The following is a 23,991-nucleotide window of genomic DNA, read 5'->3' as shown; positions in this document are numbered from 1 at the left end:
CGAGAGTCTCTTCCGAGCTGGGTCCTACCAGTGCCAACTGGAAGTCACCTCCAAAAGGGATGCTGCAGCGCGTCCAGACAACCCCTATGATTTCGGATGATGATGATGATGATGGGAGGAGGGAGTTGGAGGCAGTGGGTGAGGTGGGGGTAGGGCAGGAAAGGCAGATAAAGGGCAGCTAAAGGATTCAAACAAACACTTACCCTGAAGTGGATAATGTTGTCGGTGTAGGCTCAGGTCTGAGAATGTCCTCCCCAGCCCTCCTCGGAGAAGGAATTTGTCCAAAAACATCCATATTGTCCCCAGGAAGGGAGGGGCACTGAGAGGAGGGGTAGCCAGTGGCCAAAGAGGTGAAAGCCATGGCAGGTCGGTAGCTGGGGCTGTCTCCCCTGCTGCTTTGACCCGGGGAGCCGGTCGACGGGGTGGACTTGCGGGAGAAGCTGACCGCTGCGGGGGGCTGCAGGGTGATCTCCGATATCTCCGCTTGCTGGATGAGGCCCGGCCGCGGTCTGGCACGTGCAGTCAGCTCCGGGGAGCTGTTGCGGGAGCTGAGGGGGCTTTGGGTCAGAGGGGAAAGCCTCGAAGGTTGTAGCACCACCTGATGTAAACTGGGCTCAGCCCTCCTGACTTGCCGAGGGCTAGGCCGAGGTCTGGGTTCGGGCTCATACCACCTGGTGTCCAGGCCAAATGTGCTTGTGCCACTGTGGCTGACTGACTCGGACGGTTCGTGGTAAGGCAACACGGGTATGCCCATACCTTGGCTGGTATGTCTTAGCTGCCCTTGACTCGTCATAGGTTGCATAGGTTTGTCCTGCCATTTGGTGGTAGTGGGCACAGAGGGTTGGCTTCTGCCAGGTGGCTTGCCAGTCCAACTCTTTGGTGCCTCCAGGGGCAGAATGCCAGGGTAGGACGCAGGGACCTGGAGAGAGGAGGGGGGCGGGCCCCTAGGAAGACAGGCCATCGGCTGCACACACTCTGCCATGTCGCACTGGTGGAGCTGGTGAGGGAATATCATGGGAGATGCCTCCAGGCCGCTGAAAGGGAATTCAGCCCTGCCCCATGGCTCAGGAGACCGGCCCCCTGTTGGCGTCTGGGTCAGAGGCAATGTGCTGTTGGAAGCATTTTCTCCATTCTCCTCAGGTATGGTAGGGTGTCCAAAGGGCCCCTCGGGGTGTAGAGGAGGGGAGGACATGACAGAGCTGAGGGGGCTGACCTCTGGCATGTAGAAGGGCGGAGGATCCATCTCCCCAGGACTGCTGCTGCTGAGGTAACCGTAAAATTGACTGTGGTGGAAAGGCCTGGGGGCTGGCGGTCTGGCCTGACCAGTGGCCTGCAGGCGACTCTCCAGAGCACCTGTGCCCTCCAAGCCCCTGTGGAATCGGGGGCTGTATGCTGGTGGCGGAAGGTACGATTCCTGGCTGGAGGAGAGAGGAGTCAGCTGAGATTTGAGGGCTGCTACAGATGTGGGCACAATGGGGTCGTCGTTCTCTTCGTCGGACTGGCGAAACTCAGGGTACATGTCTGTCTCCTCCACAAAGGGGAAGCCTTCTATCCGGCGGGTCTTTAGTGAGGGCTCCATCTCGGAAGGGTCCATGACAAAGCGGCCATCAGGCCCACGGCTGATGAGCTCAATGGGAGTAGTAGCCTCGGCTTCGGCTTCAGCCTTGGAGACACTGTACTTCTTGCTGCTAATGGCCCTCTTGGTCTTCTTGTAAAGGGACAACTCCTTCTCCTTGCTGGGGCTCAGCATACGCTTGCCCTGCTGGCCTTGGTCGTCAGAGGACTCCGAGGGGGGGCGGAGCGTGCGGATGCTCTCGGGACTCACTTTACCGGAAGACAACCTGGACCATAGAGGAGAGAAACCAAAACAAAAAGGGGGGATGGTCACGGGGAGAGGAGAAAAAATCTGGAGGGCTTGCCCAGCAGGATCTCAGGCCAGCTGGACACAAAAAAAGGAAAAAGCCTTAATCGTTCCCAAAAGAGGGCGGCCTGGAAGAATTTTGTGGGGGCATTATTACAGTGGCAGAAGCTCGCATGGTTCTAACACAGGCCCCAGGAGTGGGCTGGGAAGGAACAGGCATAAGAGATAAGACCAACAGGTGGCTGCTACTTCTCCCCGAGTGCCAAACAGAGAAATGTTCCATGCTCCCTCATCCCCCCTGGAGCAGGCAACCCACTGCAATTCCTTGAAATCTGTTTCACCAGCCCGTAGGACTGAATGACAACAAGGCCACTGCTTGGTACATTCATTGGATTCATCTGAGCCTCTTGTAAAACTAGCTTGGGAAACCTCTCAATAAGATGTTCTCCCTCATGTGATTTCACTCCTAGTGCTTTCACCTGCAGCTGGGGAAGAACAGCACAAGACCATCCCCATTTGCAAAATTTGGCAACTTCTGATCCCAGCTCCCAACATGTGAAGAAAAAACACATATCCATTTCCCACAAGCCTGGAAGGTAAGGGTTAGTAAGGCTCCCAAAGGGAGAAAGGGGCAGCTGCTCGGAATTCACCTATCCTACCCAGACGTCTTGGGACAAACAGGATTCAAGAGAGACCTTGCAGATCCAGCTGGGATAGTGGGGGCAAGGAAATTGCAAAGTGCCACCTTCTCAGTGAAACGAGAGAGCCCACGGGGGGGGGGGGGGGGGACGACACCAGTGGAACAGGATAAAAAACACCAAGTGTCAGGGTAAGCACGGGAGTCCTGCCTCATGCGCCAGAAGCTTCAGATGAGGTGATCAGAGGCTACACGGTTACACTCACAACAAAGACACCCCCCCCTTTCTCTAGCTACCCTTGCTGGTGGAGACACTGAGCACTGCTGATGGGCTCCGAGAGGAGTTGAGACCAGCGGGACACAGTGATCCAGGGTCTTTAATGGAGTCTGGGGGAATCTTCAAGGCCAAAAAGAGTTGCTCGTAGAACTCCACATTTCCCAGTTACAGGGGAAAAAAATGCAAGGTGAAATATTCCTAGACACAGTGAAATTGCATTAATGATCCAACACTTCTTTTAAGGAACCACTTCAAAACTGGCACTACAATTCCACCTCAAAACAGACATCCAGCACTGCTCCCTTGGGAAATCTCCCAGGCATGCTTCATTGGTAACTATTTCCTCTGCTTCTGCTCCAAAGCCAGGCCGTCTCCTGCAGACTATTTCGTTCCACACAGTTAGGGAGACACCCAACACATCAGACACTAGGATCACCAAAGCTGAGACACTTCAAGTCAGATATTTCCATGTCATGAGAGTAGCATCCCTATAAAAAGGTGCCTCCAAAAATCTACCAGCTAAAACATAGCCTGAGTGGCATCTCTAAGGCAGAGATACTTACGGAGACTCCAGACTCTTCCTGCAGTGGGTTATCGAGAGAGGAGGGTCTGGAAAAGAATAAAAGGGGCAGTGAAGAGAGAACGCTAAAAAGGCACAACCAGGCAGAAAGGAGGCAACAGAAATCTTACATCAACATCAAGGGAAAAAAAAAAAAAAAAGACTCAAGAGGCAGCCAGATTTTGGTTGATCTAGTGCTCTAATAGTCGCAAACAAACAAACAAACAACTCCAGACAGTTTCCTATCCATCCTGTGGTCACTGAATTATACACACTAGAGATAAGAGTCCACCCTCCGCAGGCCCAGCCAGTATGAATTTCCCTGCATTCCTTGTTCCAGAGCCAGCTTCCATCACTTAACAAGGGGGGTTCTGCCACTTCCTTTGGGAGATTCTCTATAGCAGGAGGGGCCAAACGTACTGACCCTCGGAGCCACATACCAGAAGTTCAGGAGCTGCAGAACACTCACACCATGCCCAAGGGCAGCGCCCGCGGGGGCTTGGCATTTCATTGCCGTGGGGTGGTACCTGCTGGGCAGGCGCACCTGGCTGAAGGCTTGAGCTCTGGTGCCCCCTTCCATGGAGCTAACACCACGAGACCCCCACCTCAGTACAGGACAGAAGCCCCTGGTCCCGCCATCTTGCCAGAGGGCAGACTCATGAGCTCCCTCTCCCAGTCTGATTGGCAAAGAATGTGAGGAGCAGCATGGGGAGACTCCAGGAGCTGCACTTTAACTGCGAAAGAGCCACAGCTTGGACACACCAGTTCTATCATCTAAGAATACAACCCTTAGAATCACAGAGCTGGAAGAGACCTCAGGAGTCACCAAGTCCAGCCCCCTGCCCGAGGCAGGACCAACCCCAACTCAATCATCCCAGCCAGGACTTTGTCAAGCAGAGACTTAAACACCTCTAGGGATGGAGATTCCACCCCCTCCCTAGGGAACCCAGCCCAGCGCTTCCCCACCCTCCTAGGGAAAAAGTTTTTCCTAATATCCAACCTAGACCTCCCCACTGTAACTTGAGACCATTGCTCCTTGTTCTGCCATCCGTCACTACTGAGAACAGCCTCTCTCCATCCTCTTTGGAACCTCCCTTCAGGAAGTTGAAGGCTGCTCTCAAATCCCCCCTCACTCTTCTCTTCTGCAGACTAAACAAACCCAACTCCCTCAGCCTCTTCTCATAGGTCATATGCTCCAGCCCCCTAATCATTTTAGTCGCCCTCCGCTGGACCCTCTCCAATGTGTCCACATCCTTTCTGTAGTGGGAGGACACAATACTCCAGATGTGGCCTCACCAGATCCTTCTCACACTGTCTGGTCCATGAAACACCAGTGATGCAAGCAACTGGTCTTGGTGGCCCTCAGAAGGACGTGACTTGAGAACCAGCCACTGGAGGGCTGTGGGAAGGAAGGAGTCTGCAAGCAGCTTCTCTTCCCCAAGAATGAAAAGTGCCCAAACCTCAACCCGACTGGTCTAACAGATTTCACCATTAGGACGGTTCCCCTGCCATGTCAGTCTAGGTACCGCTCTCTGTTTCTTCTTCATCCCCACCTTGCCTCCCCCATTTCTGATCACAAGAGGTTTCGGACAGCAGCTGAGGTTCTGATACAGCCAGACGGCATCTCCACTCCTACTCTGTTCTAACACAGCAGCACTTCGCTCAGAACTGAGATGTTGAGATTTCCACAAGCCTCCAGACCTCAGCACCCACTTCTGACATGATTTAATAGCTAACCCATCTGTCCGGATGAGAAGTGAGGAAAAATGGGGGAGGGGAAGGGCCAGGATCCAAACGGTCAGAGAGGAAGGACCGAGTTAGGACAAGCTTCTTCTCCCAAAGACAAAGAGCGAAGTTTACCACCAGATTCCCCAAGGGGGGGGGATGTAAAAGTAGCAGGACTCACCTTTCTTGCGCTTGAGCTTGCGTTTGCGTTGTTTGTTGACAAAGCAGGCAGTTAGTGTGCTGAAGAGGATGGCAGCAGCTAGAAAGCAGATGGTGGCAACAATGCCCGCCAGCACCGGTCGGGCCAAGCCTTCGTCTGTCAGGTCGGGTGGGGGGAATAGGTCTGCAGGAAGAGGGGAAAGGGGAATCCTCTTAAAGAAACGGTTGTCCCCCACCAGGGTCCTCATCACTGTCTGGAAAGTGAGGTTTGCATAGGGCATGTAAACTGCTGAGGGGATTGGTGCTGAGGTGCGGAGCCATTCCCTACCAGGTAATTGGGCCCAGAGTGGTAGTGAGTGAACGTTGTTACCATCAGATGCCTGGGAGGTGGCCTGAGAGGAGGCCTGTTCTAGCACCTGCTGTAGTAGTGAAAGGTTGCCTGGCAACATACCATAACCCTGACTTGCAGAAATCACCTCAAAGAGTGAAAGGTCCCTGTGCCCCCATTCACTCCACCTTTCTGAGGAGACCAAAGATGCTGGGAGCTTCCCAGGCCCGTGTTCGTATCTCATGCATAGCCATATGGTAAGCAAGCACCCCAGAGGTAACGTAAACACCGACCTACAGGATGTGCACTCACACCCTCAGTACTTACAGGCCACTGAGCGGTTACCCAACAGCTTTCAGATGAGGATGTTCAGTGGTTCCTGACCTGCTGAATTTGAATCAGCAAGCTTGGCATGAGTGGATTTGTAAGTGTTAGTGTACAATTTATGGGAAGTGATTTAACATGATTTATGCAAACTACATAATCTAGTCACTTAGTCGTTCATATCAGGGTTTGTAAACCTGTTATTAGCACCAGCTGGTAGAACTTTTTGGGGCTGAGATGGCAGTAAGGGACATTGTCTAGCTACACCTGGACATAATCTGAGGTCATCTACACACCCCCAGGCAAGCAAGTGCAGGCAGGCAAACTGCAGAAGAGGAAGCTAATCTTTTTTTTTTTTTTTTTTTTTTTTAAGTTACATCCAGCAAAATGTTTCTGCATAACACCACTTGAGGGCAGTGCTGGACCGGCTTTGCCCTGTACACTGCAGAATTGAGATCTCATTGGTCTCGTATTGTGCGCTGGTGTCATTTAGGTTCCCATCGCTCTTATTTGTGTCTCACCTTTCCTGGATTATATTTCCTTCCATCACAATGTGCTATGTTTGACATGGTGGATTCTCCTGCAGTCTGTGAAATACACCTCTGAATGCAGGGCAGCAGTGTGCTTTCTTGGGCTGCTATACGCTGCAGTTTATGTGGAGCTACAATGCCGAACCGTGGTGCACTGAAAATCCCTATTTAGGGATATGCTCCCTTACTTAGTACCCTACTGTGCTGTTATTAGGGATATCAAATGCCATTTAATTAGTTAACTAATTAAGGAGAGGGTGAGGGGAACATTCCAGTCCACGGGGCTGAAGTGCCTGCCCCCATCTGCAATGGCTGGACTGGAGCAGTCCCCATGCCAGGGGCAGATGCTGCTCCAGCCCTGAGGGGCTGCTGGTTCCCAGCCCACACAGGCTGGCAGTCGGCAGTGTTGTGTGGTGATCGGAAGGGGGCGCGGAAGCTGGGGTGGGGTAAGGCTGCTGATTCCGCCCCAGTGTGAGGTCGCTGTTAAGGTGATGCTCCACATCCCTAGTTGGTACAGTATCTAACACCATCTTTTGCTTCTGGCCTACGTGCAACCGTGTTGTGCCATCTTTCCTGCTCCAGGCAGCGCCAGTCTGCATAGTCCAGCAGTTGTTTGTGGACATAATCGTGGGAGTTGCAGAATATGCCATTTCTAGTGAGGTCAGAGGGCCCCCGATTCCCAAAGTACCCGGCAGCAGAGCCGGCACCTCACCACACTGCGCTACTGTTTCCCCTGGTGGAGCATGTGCTTACGTTTTTTGGGGGCTGGAAGAACACTTACCTGTACTGGAGACACCTGCTATGTTACTGGGTTCACTGATGAGGTCCTGCATGACAGCCAGAACTCGGAACTCGTACCAGGTGTCCTACGGCACCAAACACAACACAACCACTAAGAAGCAGCTTACTTCCACATTTAGCACACCAGAGCAAATCAAGCACCAGGGCAACTTCTTCAGGCCAATGATGAGGCTCCTCAAAACTGTCCTACGAGAACTGCCCTTCCCCAGGCCGAAAGGGGAATATGTTCTTTACCAGGTCTATGCTTCAGGATACCAAATTAGCCCTTACTGTGGAAATAAGCAACAGATACCCTGAAAGTATTCCCCAGAAGCTCTCCCAGGGCTGCAACACAGATGGTGAACAATCAGCTGTTGAAGAAAAGGGCCAATCCGGGATAAAAACCCCAAGAGTGCTCAGACAACCACTTACCTGAGACAAATCCTTGGCAAAAAAGTCGCTATCACTCCCCAAAATGGCATCGTCCAATATCTCCCACCTCTCCCCTATGCGGAACTCCATGATGTAATGGTCAATTGGAAAGCTGTGATTGGCTGGAGGAAGCCATGACAACAGGACTCCTTGCTGTGTCCGATTGGCTGTTAGGCACCTCGGTGGAGTAACCAGCACCAGGGGTTCTGGAGTTGTAACAGGGAATGCTGAAGACACACAGAGTAGGGAGGGGTTGGGGCAGAGAAAACGTTTAGTGGAATCAAGAAAAAAAAAAGATCAGTAGGTTCTACAGCTGCGGGTTGAACCTCTCTAGGTCCAGCACTCTCTGGTCCGGCAACATCTGTGGTCCGGCATGATTTTAGTTGGCCAGATGCCCACTTATCGTGGGCATGGCCAAGTTTCCCACAGTCCCATAAAGTTTGTTTACAGCCACCAGGCCTGGCTCTCAGTGTTCTGTGCTGTTCTTTAGCTCTGATTTACCCCTACAAGTCTTCCGAGAGCCCAGTGAGCAGTGGAAGTGTTGGCGATGCTGCTAGACAATATTGACCTCCCATGGTCAGTAAATTCTCTGGTTTGGCACCGGTCAGGTCCCGAGGGTGCCGGACTAGAGAGGTTCAACTGGTAGCTACTTTCTTGAATTCATTTCAGTGTGCACGTATGCCTTTATCTTTTGTCAACCACGCACTGCAGCTCCAACACCACCTGCAGCTGTGCTGCGTAGGATTTACGCCTGAAGAGCTCTGACTCCACAGGCCTCCCGGCATACACCAACCACCTCCAAAATGCACAGGAAAAGACTGCACAATGGAGGCCCACTAAGGGCATTTTATTCCTCTCTTACAAGCACGGACCATCGGTTGCCCATCTGAGAGCGGATAATGGAGTAGAGGAATTCTGGTCTGATCCACTATAGCAGTTCCTATTGCGGTGTAAGAACTGTAGCCACAAAGGGATCTACAAGGTCTCTTTTCTGAAAGGTGCCAAGAAGTCTGTGTGCCAAATGTAAGGTACCACTGGACTCATTATCTGAACCAGACTAACATGGCTACCTTTGAAACCAAGAAGTCTGTATGAGAAAAGGAACCATCTTAGATAGGAGTCTAAGAAGAAAGGGGGGATATAGTATTACAGAGTCCATTCATTCCTGGAACTTTTGAGAGCAGCACAAGGAAACTAGCAGGATTAGCGATTCTGTACCATGACTTGGCCCGAGATAGGGTGTACTTTACAACCAGCTAGTGCCTATGAATTTTAGTTACTACCAGGGTGGGCTGAACATGAAATGGAGACCTAGAGGGGAATGGTGCTGTGGTATGAAACACCCAAACCAACCAGTCCCCACTCAAGACAAGATTTCAACGTTTCTCTCTGCAATCTGGTGAATCCCATAGTGCCTGACGAATAAGCCATGGGTCACATTAGTACTTGCACGGGCAACGTCACTGAACATAACAATGGCCACACTGGGTCAAAGGTCCATCTAGTCCAGTATCCTGCTAGGTAACCCAGAGGGAATGAACAAAATAGGGAATCGTCAAGTGATCCATCCCTTGTCACCCATTCTACTTTTGACAGACAGAGGCTAAGGACACTATTTCCACCCATCCTGAATAATAGCCGTTGATGGACCTATTCTCCATGAATGTATCCAGTTCTTTTTTGAACCCTGTTAAAGTTCTAGTCTTCACCACATCCTCTGGCAAGGAGTTCCACAGGTTGACTGTGTGTTGAGTGAAGAAAAGCTTCCTTTTGTTGTTTTAAACCTGCTACCTACTAATTTCATAACCCAAGAACCCCCTAGTTCTTGTGTTATGGGTTCACGCAATCATTTTCCCGAATATACTTTCTCCACACTGGTCATGATTGTATAGGCCTCTGTCACATCCCCCTTTGTCTCCTCTTTCCTAAGCTGCAAAGTCCCAATTTTATGAATCTCTCCTTGTATGGCAGCCTTTCCAAACACCATATTTTTGTTGTCCTTTTCTGAACTTTCCATTGCCACGATACCTTTTCACTGACACCATTAACACAAGAGGGGACCTAATGAATGTGACCAAAGGACCCTTCCTCATCTCAGCACCCTTCTCCTATCTAGCAGCCCTCTGACTTCTCTTTATCATCCCCATGCTGTTCCAACTCACCTAGAGTGTTCACAGTGACCACCTCGCTGAAGGCGCTCGTACCGAGTTTGTTTTGAGCCAAGACACTGAACTGGTACGCAGTCTCTGGTTCCAGGGTGTCTACCTGCAGCCAGCTAGGACCAGTTGGTACCGGAAGAGACAGCCAATCATGAGGTCCAAACTGCGCTCTCTTCATCCTGGCAAGAGAGAAGACAAACAACTCAAGTGGGGGGGGGGGGTTGAGAGAAAGTCTGAATGAATGAAAGAAGAGAGAGAGAGAGAGAGATAGAGAGAGCCAACCCCTTAAGCAATAAGGGAACTACCCCGCATGCGGGATTGGGTTTCACATACCAGCAACACATGCGGAGAGTCTGCTGCCTACAGATGTGAACTGCCTTGAAACTAGGTCAGAGGAAAGAGGGAAACTGGGATTCAAATTGTTTGCTTGGCGCACAGGGCTCTTTACTTGGTCCCACTGTACACCCGGTTGGAAACACAACTTTATTTACTCTTGCCAGCCCTCCCACCTCTATTACCCCAGACCCTTAACGAACAGCTCTTAGGATGATGGTCACAAATAACAGAACAGAGTCAGAACCTGATTACTGGTCATGACAAAAAAAGGACATTTTGTTGCTGTTTAGTCCTGTTATCACTGCCACAGCTATGGCAGGGGGAGAGGAGTCTATTCTGGCTCATTGTTCATCAGCAAAATTAATTAACTTCCCAACAGACAATAAATATTTCCCCCCCGCAGTGCAACCCCATTGGAGACATGGAGCCAAACTGTGATATCTAGTTCGTAGGAGCAAGCCAGGAGTCACTCCAGGGAAACCAAGGGCGTGACTCTGGATTTACGGTTAGGACAAAGAAGAGCAGAATTTTATAGACAATTGCCCAGATTCTCACTTAAACCAAGGCCCATTTATACGGTCGGAGCGATGTAAAAGGGTTTAAAAGCGAGAGTCAATGTTATTTACATTTCAGAACAATGTAAAAGGAGCCTTAGCGTAAATGAGAATACATTCCAATGGGTTTACACAGGCATTAGGACGACAGAAACGGTCCTCAATAATTTCCATAATTGGTGATTAAGCACAAGCCAGACTGAAGGCAGGGGAGGGGAGGAAAAAAATCAGTCAAGTTGGGATCTGATCTCAGGATTGAAGGGCTAGCTAGCAATGGCAACTGGGGGAGATTGTCCCCTCTCTCCTGCAAAAAGCTGCCTCTTCTCACTTGGAAACAAAGTGTTAGAGACAAATAAGGAAATACTGAATGCACTTTTTAAGAGTCATTTTTTTTTCCTGACAGAACAGCACAGTTTTGGTGTCGTGTCATTCAGAACAGCTGCACTTTAAGAACACAGAAGGCAAATTCTCTGAAGTAAACTGAGCTCATCAGTTTCATTTCTATCTCCCATCTTTCTCTTGATCTCCTTCTTCGGATGGTGGCTATCCTGGCCATTCAGAGAACAAAGGCTGTAGTTGTAATCCTCACAGACTTCTTCCAACTCAAAACACATGGGTTGTCACACTCTGAACACCACTCGAGTGCCAGACTAACCCAATACAGGATCCACGAAACCAGCCAGGAGAGCAAAGAAAAGGGGTGATTTTAATGAATCTAGTGAGATGGCAGGAATAACAAAGCTCAGTCAGTCTGGGAAGACAGGGCCCTCTTGTTTCTCAGCTGGCACCTGCCTCTTCCAATCACTCCTGTGCCGTCTTCTCTTTCCCCACAGATAACGGGTAGAAGGCACCCTTAGCAGGTCTCCACAGAGGAAAGTTTCTGACCGCGGATGGGACCACCCAGAAAAAAAATGGGTATTTACTGCACAAGGTAACTTCTGAAAACATCCACTCAATATGCAGCAGCAGTCAAAAACCAAACAGAAATGTTAGGAATCATTAAAGAGGGGAGAGAGAATAAGACAGAGTCCATCTTATTGCCTCTATATAAATCCATCGTACGCCCACATCTTGAATGCTGCGTACAGATGTGGTCGCCTCATCTCAAAAAAGGTATCTATTGGCATCGGGAAAAGGTTCAAAAAAGGACAAAAATGATTAGGGTTTGGAACTGGTCCCACTGGGATTTTCCAGTTTAAAAAAAGGAGGCGACTAAAGGGGGACATAATAGAGGTCTATAAAATCATGACTGGTGTGGAAAACGTGAGTAAGGAAAAGTTATTTACTTGTTCCCATAACATAAGAACCAGGGGGTACCAAATGAAATTAATCAGTAGCAAGTTTAAATCAATCCAAAGGAAGTTTTTTTCCCCACACAGCACACTGTCAACCTGTGGAACTCCTTGCTAGAGGAGGCTGTGAACACCAGGACTTTAACAGGGTTCAAGAAGGAACTAGATAAATCCGCGGAGGTTAGGTCCATCAATGGCTATTAGTCAGGATGGGTAGGAATGGTGTCCCTTGCCTCTGTCAGAGGCTGGGAATGGGCGACAGGAGAGGGATTGCTTGATGATCCCCAGAGTAGCGGCTCTGCATATGTCCCTTAACGGTACATTCTTAAGGAATGCAGTGGAAACTGCCATTGAAGTGGAACATGCTGTGACTGGGGGGGACTTCTGTCATGAGCTGCACGGCAGGTGGGAATACAAAAGGATATCTATTTGGTAATCCATTGACGGGACTGCTGCGTGCTTGGATCGTATGGAAACCCATACTCAGGGGGAACTGCAGGATGATTTGGTCCTGCCCAAGTAAAAAGTAACAACTCTTCTTACCTCTCAAGCGTGAGGAGACGCTTCTTTAGTATCCGTGTGGTTTAGGGGGGAAAAAATGAAGGCCGGTGTACGGGTTGATTGATGTGGAAGTAAGAGGCGACCTTCGGCAAGAACTTAGAGTGGAGTTGGAGTGTGACTTCATCTTTTGTGAAAACTGCGTGGGGCAGAGGTTCTGCCGTGAGGGCTGCTCTCTCACTAATGCACCTGGCTGCTGTGCTAGCCACTAGAAATGCCAACTTCATCGACACGTCGAGAAGGGAGCAGGTCACTAGCGGTTCCAATGGGGTCCTTGAGAGCTTTTAAGAGCACGCTTTAAATCCCCTGGTCGCACTTCCAGGTATATATTTTGAATTCCTGTGAGAAAGTTTGGTGATGACAGACAAGCCATCTTTAGGTTCGTGGAAAGTGGTGATGGCTGCCAGATGGACTTTCAGGGAGCTTAGGACTAGTCCTGACTCTGAGGTCCAAGATATACCCGAGGATTCTGGATAGGAGAGCTGTAGTGGGTAATAGCGGTTTCTGGTGACATCATAGGGAAACAAGCCAGTTAACCAGCTAAACATAGTTTAACTGGTTAACATTTAAATGGGATTTTACATCCCTCATGAGGAGTCGTACTGCTTAGGGCCCTGTCTGCTGCTCGGGACAGGAGAGAAGGGACTGAGGGAGCCGCATTGGGTGCACAGGGCACTACAGGGTACCTACTGAGCATGCACAGTGCAGCCGGGCACTGTCAGCAAAAGTCTCCAATTGCTAGTGATAGTCTCCAATTGCTTGAGTGGAGCATCTACAGACACCACTTGAGAAGAGCTGTTGTTACTTGACATGTACTGTGCACATTTACCGTCCACTGGGGGTGTATCAAGAAGAGACTTTTTTCAGGTCATAGCAAAGCTTGATATACTGTAAAATCCAGCGTGAAATAGGCCGGGCTATAACAGATTGCTCTTTAATCACCTCAGCAAATAGTCCGGGAGAGGATTTGAAAGACTGATGCAGGTAAAAATGTCACAGCCTCCAAGAAATGGAGCTTCTCTTCAGCTTTGGAAGAATAAGGCAAGGGAAGAACAATCCTGAACTTGATTTTCTTAAGAAAGCTAAACAGGTTTTTCAAGTCCAAATCACCTCTCATTAAGGATCAGGATGTAGCAGAAGTAGAAACGTGTCACTGGGATAACCAATTTTAATCACAGCTGTACTTCTTGCTGTAAAATAATACAATGAGGAACCTACTAATGTCTGTCCACCCATTTGGCAGAGGATGGGACAGAGGCAGGTCTTTGCCAAAAGGTCTTCTCAAAGTCCAATAAAGCTTAACTATTGGAAAAAGCAATTGTGGTGGGGTGGCTGCCACACTTGCACATAAAAGGGATTAAAACAGGCTGGAGAGAGAGAGAGAGAGAGAGACACTGTGCAGAATCCAGCCAGTCAGGGGCAGGCTTATTAGAAACCAATCACAAGGCAGCTTGCTAGGACAGCCCTGATATAAAAGGCAGCTCAGCAGATCAAAGAGGAGTCTCTCTGGAGAGCAAGGGAGAACGGCAGCCTAAAGGCCAGCACCTAGGACAGAGCAGTGCTGGGCAGGCTCAGGGGAGCAATGGAGAGCACCTTCCAGCCTGATAGCTACACAGATCAGAGAAGGAGCAAGAGCTACGGGGAAGTGGCACAGGGAATGCGGGCAGAAGGCAGGCGGAGGGCAGCAGGTGGCTGCCACTTAGGCTATGTCTAGACTGCAAGCCTCTTTCAAAAGAGGCTTTTTCGAAAGATACTTTCGAAAAAGCCTCTTTCGAAAAAGAGCGTCTAGACTGCAAGCGGAACTTTTGAGAAAGCAAGCCGCTTTTTCAAAAGAGCGCCCAGACAGTCTGGATGCTCTCTTTCGAAAAACCCCTGTTTGCATTCAAGAACGCCTTTTTTTGAAAGAGCACTTTCGAAAAAAGGCGTTCTTCCTCGTGAAATTAGGTTTACCGCCGTCAAAAGAAAAGCTGCGGTCTTTCGATTTAATTTCAAAAGAACGCGGCTGCAGTCTAGACGCAGGTGAAGTTTTTTCGAAAAAACCCCGAGTCTGCACACAGCCTTAAGGTTCCCAGGGCTGGGGCCCAGGGCCTGAGTCCCTCCTCCCCTCAACCCACTGAAGGAAGCAGCCAAAGGACTGCAGCTTGCCCCCAAAAGAGGGGCTCAATTAAGAGGCTACAGCTTAGCGCTGCAGCTTGGCACTGCAGCATGGGTCTGGTCTGAAGACTGCCCATTCCCCCCGAAGGGATGAGAATGGAGTTGGGAGTGCAGTCTCTGCCCTGAAAAGACCCTGTGGTCCAGGAAATGATACACGTGCAGACAACGGAGACAGAGGAGAGACGGAGGGATTTGGATTTGTTTAGTCTGCAGAAGAAAAGAGGGAGGTGGGATTTGAGAGCAGCCTTCAACTACCTGAAGGGAGGTTCCAAAGAGGCTGGAGAGAGGCTGTTCTCAGTGGTGACAGATGGCAGAACAAGGAGCAAAGGTCTCAAGATACAGTGGGGAAGATCTAGGTTGGAGATTAGGAAAGACTATTTCCCTAGGAGGGTGGTGAAGCACTGGGATGGGTTCCCTAGGGAGGGGGTGGAATCCCCATCCCTAGAGGTTTTGAGGTCTCGTCTTGACAAAACCCTGGCTGGGTTGATTTAGTTGGGATTGGTCCTGGCTTGGGCAGGGGGCTGGACTTGAGGACTCCTGAGGTCTCTTCCCGCCCTAGGATTCTATGACAACAGGTGAGACCCCAGTCGAAGGCGGCGCACTCAACGCACGAGACCTCACGGTCAGACTCACCAGCAGGAAGAGCCTCAATGGTGAGTCTGTGCCCTGCTACGGCAACCCTTTCTGGAGTGGGAATTTGCAAGAGGCCTGACAGTCTGTGCGGACTGTTGTGCACACGCTCTGCTTGTCTTCCCAAAGACAAGGCACTCTCCTAACAGTCTTAAATTGCGAAGCCCTCAAAAGGAGGTGATGTCAACTCTGGAACGATGGCCTCATCTGGAAGAGATATTGGTAGGGGACAGATGAAGCTTCCTTCTCAATCTCCTCTCCATTAAAGAGTGCACATCCACTCAGTGTGCAGCGGCAGTCAAAACAGCAAATAGAAGGTTAGGAATCATTTAAAAAAAGGGATAGAAAATAGGACAGAAAATATCTTATTGCCGCTATAGAAAACCATGCTACGCCCACAAACGTGGTCGCCTCATCTCAAAAAAGATATATTGGCATTGGAAAAAGTTCAGAAAAGAGCAACGAAAATTATTAGGGGGTTGGAACGGGTCCCATATGAAGAGAGATTAAAAATACTGGGACTTTTCAGCTTAAACAAGAAGAGACTAAGGCAGGGGGGAATATGATAGAGGTCTATAAAATCATGACTGGTGTGGAAAAAGTGAATAAGGAAAAGTTATTTACTTATTCCCACAATATAAGAACTAGGGGTCACTAAACAAAATTAATTGGCAGCAGGTTTAAAACAAACAAACAAATGGAAGTTTTTTTCTTCACTTAGCACACAGTCAACCTGTGGAACTCCTTGCCAGAGGATGTGGTGAAGGCTAGGACTTTAACAGGGTTAAAAAAAAAGAGCTAGATAAATTCATGGAGGTTAGGTCCATCAATTCTTATCAGCCGGGGTGGGTAGGAAAGGTGTCCCTAGCCTCTGTCTGTAAATGAGTGACAGGAGAGGGATCGTGTAAGGATTAGCTGTTGTGTTCCCTTCCTCTGGGGCATCTGGCATTGGCCACTGTCGGCAGACAGGACACTGGCCTAGATGGAACCACAAGAACCTTTCAGACAAGGCAGCCTCAGGTCTATTCTATTCTTCCCTTCCACAAAGCCAGCGTACAGCAAGGTTCCCAGGTGCACTCCTCAGGGTTCATGACCTTGTGAGATGACATCTCCAAGTCATGGCAATGTGAAGTTGTGGCAAATAATGTCACTCAGTGTGGTGTCCTTGAATTGGAATGGGATGACAAATATCAACAGCTGGGACCTCTACACTCTAGTAGGAATATGTCCTTCAGCAATAACCCCCCACAGGATGCAGTTTATAATCATGTCAGAGTATCTAGGGGGGACTACTGTAAATATGAGAGAACGAGAACTACAGTGCACATGACATGAAGAAAGCTCCCAGCTATTCATCTAGGCAAGTCTACAGAGCAAGAGATAAGGGATGGGGAGAAGACAGATAATGCCTCAAGAGGGGGAGAAAGGAAGCATGAAGTTATGGAAGCGAGTAACCAAGGAACAAAGCCATGGGCCCAGAGGAACTCAGCATCCGCCAGAAAGCAACAGTGCTGCAGAGAACCAAGAGAGGACAGGAGGTCTTTCTTGCCTAACACAACTACCCAAACAAATTAAAATGACAGCTCCCGGAATCCTCGGTCAGTTGGGATGAGGGCAGGGAAGAAGCAGCTGTCAAACCTTTGTCTGGTCCAGGTTTTCCCCTCCCACTGGCTCCTTACTGACACCTGACCCACGTCTCTAAGCTGTCAGTCTCAGTAAGTAACTGGAACAGCAGGTGCTGGTTATAAATCCAGCACTGACTACCATCAAAGCACGGGGAAAGCTCTCCCCTAATGAGACTGCACATACACAAGCAGCATGTGTGAGCTCCCAGCTGCTGTCCACTGGACTCTATCCAAATGTCTCTGTGGAAATAGGCTTGCTTTCACAGCACCCACTGCCAACTAGAGAAAAGGAGGGGGGGGGGGGGGAGAGCTGAAACGGAGTCTGGGCTACACATGGGACTTGGTGGTCCCCACCAGTGTGTACTCCCCCTAATAGAGGTGTACCCAGAAGGTATTGAGATATGTACAAGTGATCCTTGGATGAAACACACTCTTTAGAAGGGATCAACCAACAAGAGGGGGGTTTTCAAATGCCATTCTCCTCTCTGACTCCCCTGGCCAGCTAACCAAGGCAGATGCGAACAACCCTTAGAGCTCCTTATAAAGAGCAGCAGCCTGCAAGTTTTGGCCAATCCTCCTTTCACCCAGAGTGGAACATCCATGGCTGTGCGTAAGCTCTTAGTCTCTGCATTAGCCTGCAAAGCCAAAGTCCCAGGCCAGGTCTCGCTGCCGGGTGCCTGGAGTATGGAGGGTGCTGCCCAAACCCAATTCAATCCTAATCCAGCCCAATAGCCTCACTGAACCCTAGCTCCCAACACAGCACACGCATGGAATTCGCTTTGTAGGCTCCCTGGAACTTTATTCTGGTTTGTTTGTTGGACAAGAAATTGCCATTTTTGACAGAAGGGGTGAAATTTATAACCCAAGCTTCCCAGCACTGCTGAAAGGGTGGTCTACGGAGTAACGTCAGCACTGGGAGCGCGGCACCACAGGAGAAAACACCACGTTAGAAGGATGGCAGCAGCCATGATCAAGGACAAAGGTGAAAGAGAGCCAACACCAAGGTGCTCGACCTGCAGGGAATGTCTCTTTGAGGAGGGTCATATCGATACAGAAGGGAAAGAATGCATCACCTTCCCCAGGGCCCAGACTTCCCGGCTGCGACGGAGAGGAAGGCTGGCATTGATAAGCAGACACTAGCCATGAGCAGTAACTCTGCTGCACACAAGCCTGTTTCAGTTCTCTCTCCCCAGGCCATCTGGCACCATATCCCACAGGGTCTCCCTGGCTGATGCCTCCCCGGAGCAGCTAGCATCAGAGGGATGACTTTCTACTGCTCCTTTCTCTTCCTCTACCCAGAAGTGGTTCCCCCACACATGGGGCCTAGGGTCCAACCCCACCGTACAGTCCTTACATGAGGTTTGGGTGAAGAGTCTCCCCTCTTCATCTTCCCCCTCCGCTGTTTTCTTCTTATTCGAGTCTCATTTTGTTTGGGATCTCCAAGCAGGTGTGGGATGCTGGCTTCTCAGGAAGGTAACCAAGAATCAGTTAAGGAAGCTGGCAGCAAACAGCAGCAGCTGGCATCCTCCTCCAAGGTGGAACGCGTTTCAGAAGGAAGTGTGCGGGGGGGTAATCATTCCTTCTCAAGGACATTTTAATCAGAGGCAGTTGTGTGAATTCTGCACTCTAAGCGCATTCTCTTGCTCGTTCTGGGCTCTTTTCCTCCCTCCTGTCTCTCTCCCTCCTTCTAGCCCCTTTCTTTTGTCTCCTCACGCTACAGCCCAGCTCCCCACCCCTCCCAGCTCCAGTACAGTGCCGGGTCTAAAACAGAGCAGCATTTATCATGGGAAGCATGTATCCAATCTCCACTCTATCAGCCGACTCCATCTGGCCAAATTAAGAAATGAAAGACCGAATGAACCAACTGTGGGGGTGGGGGAGGAGGAGAGAAGAAAACTGTAGCTGAAGCAGGGAAGGTCACCATCACCTTTGCATTTCAGAATTCAGTTGACAGAGATCCCAAGAATCCGCTGAGCATCCAAATTAGACTGGCCTGTGCTGCAGTCCATTATGGTTCCTGCACCAAGGATCGACTGCAGAAGCATCTCCAGGCTGCACGAGGAACAAAGGAAGCCTGGCTGCGAGAGCAGCCTCACCGGAAAGGGATGGAGGGTCGCTGCAGTTATAAAGTTGGGAATTTGAATCTCCGGCGCTTGCTTTGAGTCACACTACTGCTGGCAGCCAGCTGGTGCTGCCATAGAGGTCCCTCCCGAGTGGAAAGCTGTGGATTGAATGCTGGCACGCATCTCAGCCTTGGGGGACTTGGTGTGAATTTTGCCTCTACTGCTATAAGACACGGATCCAGACACACCCAAATGCAGTCAGAATTTGAGCTTTACTTGGGAGAGGTGCCAAGCAGCTTTTAAAATCTATCCACGGTTTTGGCCAATCGTTCCAAACAGGAGAACACTGACAATATAGGTAGAAAATGAAAGTCTCTTTGGTTATATATACTGAAGCTCTCTAGTCTGCAACATCCGCGGTCCAGCATAATTTCAGTTAGCCGGATATTCACTTAGCATGGGTGTGGCCATGTTTCCGACGGCCCCAAAAAGTTTGTTTACAGCCACTCGTCCTGACACTCCGTGTTCTGGGCTGCTATTTAGTTCAAATGTATCCTTAAATGTCATTTAAGAGCCCAGCAAGCAGTGACAGCATTGGTAATGCTGCTAGACAATACTGACTTCTTGTGATTCGGCACCGGTCAGGTCCCAAGTATGCCAGATGAGAGATTCAACCTGAATCATTAATGTCCATTAATCAACTGTTGTCTTCCTTCGAGTTCTTTTCAACTGGGGTTTCTAGTCTGCATAGACCCAGTGGCAGCGGGAAAGGCCCTCCCCCAGGGCATCTCAACAGGAAGAAGGGCTTTTCACCCCAGACTGTGGGGTCTGCTCTTGGCTCCACTGTGCTCAGCTGGAATTCTACCTTTGACCTCAATGGGAGCAGAAGCGCACGCTGGGGAAGTGCCAGTGGCATTGGAACACGGCTCACTTTCTTACAGCTGCCGTGGCTCTGTAAAAGGACTAATAATGCACCAAACTCACCTAGATCATAGGATCCCAGGGCTGGCAGAGACTTCAGGAGTCATCAAGCCTATGGCCAACCCCAACTCCATCATCCCAGCCAGGGCTTTGTCCAGCCAAGATTTAAAAACCTCTAGGGATGGAGGTTCCACCCCCTCCCTAGGGAACCCAGCCCAGTGCTTCCCCACCCTCCTAGGGAAATAGCTTTTCCTAATATCCAACCTAGACCTTCCCCACTGCAATTTGAGACCATTGCTCCTCGTTCTGCCATCTGCCACCCGTGAACAGCCTCTCTCCTTCCTCTTTGGAACCTCCCTTCAGGTCGTTGAAGGCTGCTGTCAAATCCCCCCTCACTCTTCTGCAGACTAAAGACCAAGTCTCTCCTTGTTGATCATGTGCTCCAGGACCCTCTTTTATTTATTTTGCCCTCCACTAGTCTCTCTCCAATGTGTCCACATCCTTTCTGTAGTGGGGGCTCCAGAGCTGGACAGCGTGTTCCAGATGTGGCCTCAGCCGTGCCAAATAGAGAACAATAATCACTTGTTCATTGTAGTCAGCAAATAGGAGACTTACTTTGCGTGAGTCCCGAGTGGTATTAGAAAGCTGGGAAGGGGCGACGGGGGAGGGATCGCTTGGTGATTCCCTGCTCTGTTCACTCCCTCTGGAGCACCTGGCACTGGCCACTATCAGCTGACAGGACACTGGTCTGACCCAGTGTGGCAGCAACTTGTGGCTGATGGGCTGCATGCGGCCTGCCAGGGTTCCATATGCAGCCCACACCCCCTCTCTACCCTCTGCCCCCACGCGCTGGGGCCCCCACATTTACCTATTCTTCCCTTCCAGCCTTTCCAGCATCAGCTGATTCACATCCTTTCCCCACAACTCTCCATCTCTTCCAGAGCTTGGATGCCCCAAATCCGCTGATTTGCAGCATTCAAGCGCTGGGAGGGAGGGGAAAGAGCAAGGACGGCCGATTCATGGTGCTCTGGAAGTGCTGGGAGGGAGCCGGAAGAGCAGGGATGGGAGGTGCTTGGGAGAGGAGGCGGGGAAGAGACCGGGCAGGAATTTAATGGATGGAAACCTCGGTGCTGAATTGCAAAGCGTCTGCACATCTTTATTCCTAATTTAAGAAAGCTTGCAGAGGACAGATCCAAGCAGAAGTTGCACTGAGCAGGACGAATTGTCAAGTAAGCATTTTTATTAGTATTTGAGGTTGATGCCAGTTCTATTAATATATGAACAATGAAAGTATTTCTGCTTGTTTTCAAATATCCAGAGTTCTGCATATTCACGTATTTAATCTTACTTTTCGGTCATGTTAGTGCACGTGACGGATTTCAACCTGGTGACCCATTGAAATGAAGGAGGGCCACTCACTAGCCTAGCTGCCCAGCGCTGCAGTTCTTTTGTTCCAGGACGGACTACCCGCAGGCAGCTGTAGAGTGAAGAAGTGGTCTTTTGACAGTCGTGTTTCTTGAGAATACACTTTCAAGTCTCTCTATTTTCTGTCTGTGATTTGTCTTTTAAACATTCAAAACAGGATTTTCAGTGCAGGTGGGAACACAGTGAGACAGGAAGGTGGCAGTTAATGTCAAAATGTATTTCCCCTCTAATAAAAACAGAATAAGGTTTTCCAGGGCTGACAGAGGGACCAAGGAAAGCCCGGCAGACCTAACGCTGTCTACAACAGAAAGACACACAAGGGCACAGGAGTTGACAACTGCATGTGTCAAGACTTATCCATCTGTCTCTCAAATCCACTGACCGCAGGGGTAGGGAGAAGGGGGAAGAGATGGTCTTACCAGGACAAAACCTCGATTAAGCAGCCACTGAGCATTCAGCAAAATACGATCAGAAACATTCTCCCAGCACTCCCCACTTCGACCGTGCTGGGGCACCAGGGTTCAACAAAGCAAAAACCTCACAGGCCAGATTCGTAGATGATGGAAGTGAGTGTCGTTCCATTCAAGTCAATGGAACTAGGCTGACAGACACCGGCTCCAATTCCGACCCCATGCTTTTCAAAGCCCCTCTACTCCCACCCCTGCTTAGAAATGGCAATGCCTATGATTGCTCCAAGGAGAGAGGAATCGAAGCAGAGAGCAAAGCATGCTGGGATGACTCACAGAGGGCCGTACCAAACTGAGAATGTCTGCTCGTATCCGCCGTCGTAGCCTGGCTCCCAGGAGACATTGGCAGAGGTCATGGAGACCGCGACATGCACGCTACCCGGGGCATGAGGGCTTGTGCCTGCAGACAGAAAGAAACTCAGTGTCAGAGGCAAAACAGAGAAAAACACACACTAGCGGGGCCAGTCACTGGCGCACCCAAAAGTACGGCAGCTGTAGAACTGACTGTGGGATTTCTGGTTGTTTAGAAGACAAGACAGGAGCCTAGAGAAATAGGAGCTTAGGAATGGAAGGACATTTTCCCCTTAAAGGACTTTTTAAACTTTCCTTTCAGGAGGCAAGATCCGTCCCATTGGAGAATGCACCAGATCGGCCAGGGGCACCAACCCCCCCGTCTGGTAGTGCACAAAAGGGACCCATTCCAAAGAGCAGCTTCCCCAGCAGAAGGCACTAGTGGGAAACATGCGGGTGTGCTGGTTGGAGGGCAAACCTAGCCTCCTCAGTGGGCGAGTCCGTTAATTAGAGGAACCTCAGAAGAACGTGCTTTAATATCTGGGAACTCACAAGATTATGAAACCCTCAAGTTTTAACCAAGTTGTCTTCTAGCTGGGAGGACACACTTGGCCAGTGAGGACAGGAGCCCTTCGATCGGCCGTGGGATGTGACCAGAATAAAAGCACAGATTTAAAGACAGTATCGCTGGAGGGTGAAATTAATGGAAAACGTTGCTCTTCTTTTCATGGCAAGCGTCCCTGAGTAGCACCTTCCACACACAGCTCGGAGCAGCAAGACAGGAAATATGAACCTCCCCCATCTCCAAACTGTCTGGCAGCCAATCCATTCACTAGCTGAAAGTCCGGGTAGTCAACTCCAGGGGCAAACAAAGGATTCGTCTACATTACAAATCCAGGTGCAAGTGTGGCCCATCAGGGACTCCGGGTACATACTTGGGTTACAAACCCCCTTGCAAGTCCAGACTGCTGCGTCTTCAGTCACGACACTCCCTGCGGTAGCTAGATTAATGCTACCACAGGTAACCCTACACATGCTTAAAGTGAAGAGTTGTACCCAACGGCACCAGGGAGCCAGGCGCTGGAGACGCTGGGCTCAGACCCATTCAGAACACAAAGGAGGGTAGGGAAGGATGGGAGACGAATCCAATAATGTTTGCCCACAGCCAGAGGCAGGGGCTACCGTCCTGCGTGGCGGGTACACGAAGGGGCAACGGCTGTCCTTTTTCTGATCACATCCCTCCACCCCTCAGCGACTCCTCGTCCTCCCCCGCCCCGCCATCCCCTGCCTCAGTCCTTCCCCCACCCCTTCCCCCCAGAGACCCTTTGTCATGCACATTCTTTGCAAGGCCTTTGCTTCCCCACACACGACCACCCCCCTCCCTTCCCTATTCCCCTGTAGGTCTCCCCCTCCTGCCCGTACCTATGACTGTAAGGTGGGTGTTGGCAGTAATGCTCGTGACCACGTTGGTAGCGACACACTCCCACTCCCCATGGTCGTCCTTGCTGAGGGACTGGAACTGCAGGCTGCCACCGGGAAGGGTGTTGTGCTTGCTTCTACTGGGCTTCCCTACCTTGGGCAAAGAACAGAGAGAGCAGAGGGGAAGAAAAATAACAACTCAGAAGCACATTGCAAGGCAGCGGCAGGAGGGAACCCGCTAGGCACTGCAAGCGAGACCTACAGATTAAGGGGGTCAAAAGGCTCTGGGCTCTCCAGCACTTGGGCTGGCTACGAAGACTGGCAAATGGCAGGAAAATTGTGGATTTTCAGTGAAACATGCCAACTAAAATGGCACAATACTTAGAGCCAACACACGCAGGACAAAGTCCAGGGCTCACCACTTGGCCGGACACACACCCACACCCACGGACCCCAGAGGGGAGTCGACCTGGGACACACTCTAG

At 50.3% G+C, this 23,991-nt stretch overlaps 1 protein-coding gene across 4 annotated transcripts in view; it reads right to left on the bottom strand.

The window, feature by feature from the left end:
* The window catches only part of IGSF9B (immunoglobulin superfamily member 9B), a 125,613-nt gene that overhangs the window by 38,037 nt on the left and 63,585 nt on the right, over positions 1-23,991 (bottom strand). For 2 of the 4 annotated variants that reach the window (XM_025190747.3, XM_025190750.3), the window contains exons 11-18: positions 23,510-23,660; positions 22,073-22,196; positions 9,775-9,950; positions 7,613-7,839; positions 7,182-7,266; positions 5,241-5,402; positions 3,339-3,384; positions 204-1,841 (exon numbers count right to left, since the gene is read on the bottom strand). In XM_025190747.3, coding sequence (XP_025046532.2) covers positions 204-1,841; positions 3,339-3,384; positions 5,241-5,402; positions 7,182-7,266; positions 7,613-7,839; positions 9,775-9,950; positions 22,073-22,196; positions 23,510-23,660 — 2,609 coding nt within the window. The remainder of the gene's footprint in view (positions 1-203; positions 1,842-3,338; positions 3,385-5,240; positions 5,403-7,181; positions 7,267-7,612; positions 7,840-9,774; positions 9,951-22,072; positions 22,197-23,509; positions 23,661-23,991) is intronic. The other 2 variants (XM_006135118.5, XM_089773391.1) reach the window with 2 other exon arrangements.

This window comes from Pelodiscus sinensis, chromosome 25, assembly GCF_052426305.1.
Source record: "Pelodiscus sinensis isolate ZL-2025 chromosome 25, ASM5242630v1, whole genome shotgun sequence".
NCBI classification, from domain to species: domain Eukaryota; kingdom Metazoa; phylum Chordata; order Testudines; family Trionychidae; genus Pelodiscus; species Pelodiscus sinensis.
The sequence above is the reverse complement of the archived record's forward strand: the minus strand, read 5'-3'. Positions and strand labels throughout refer to the sequence as shown.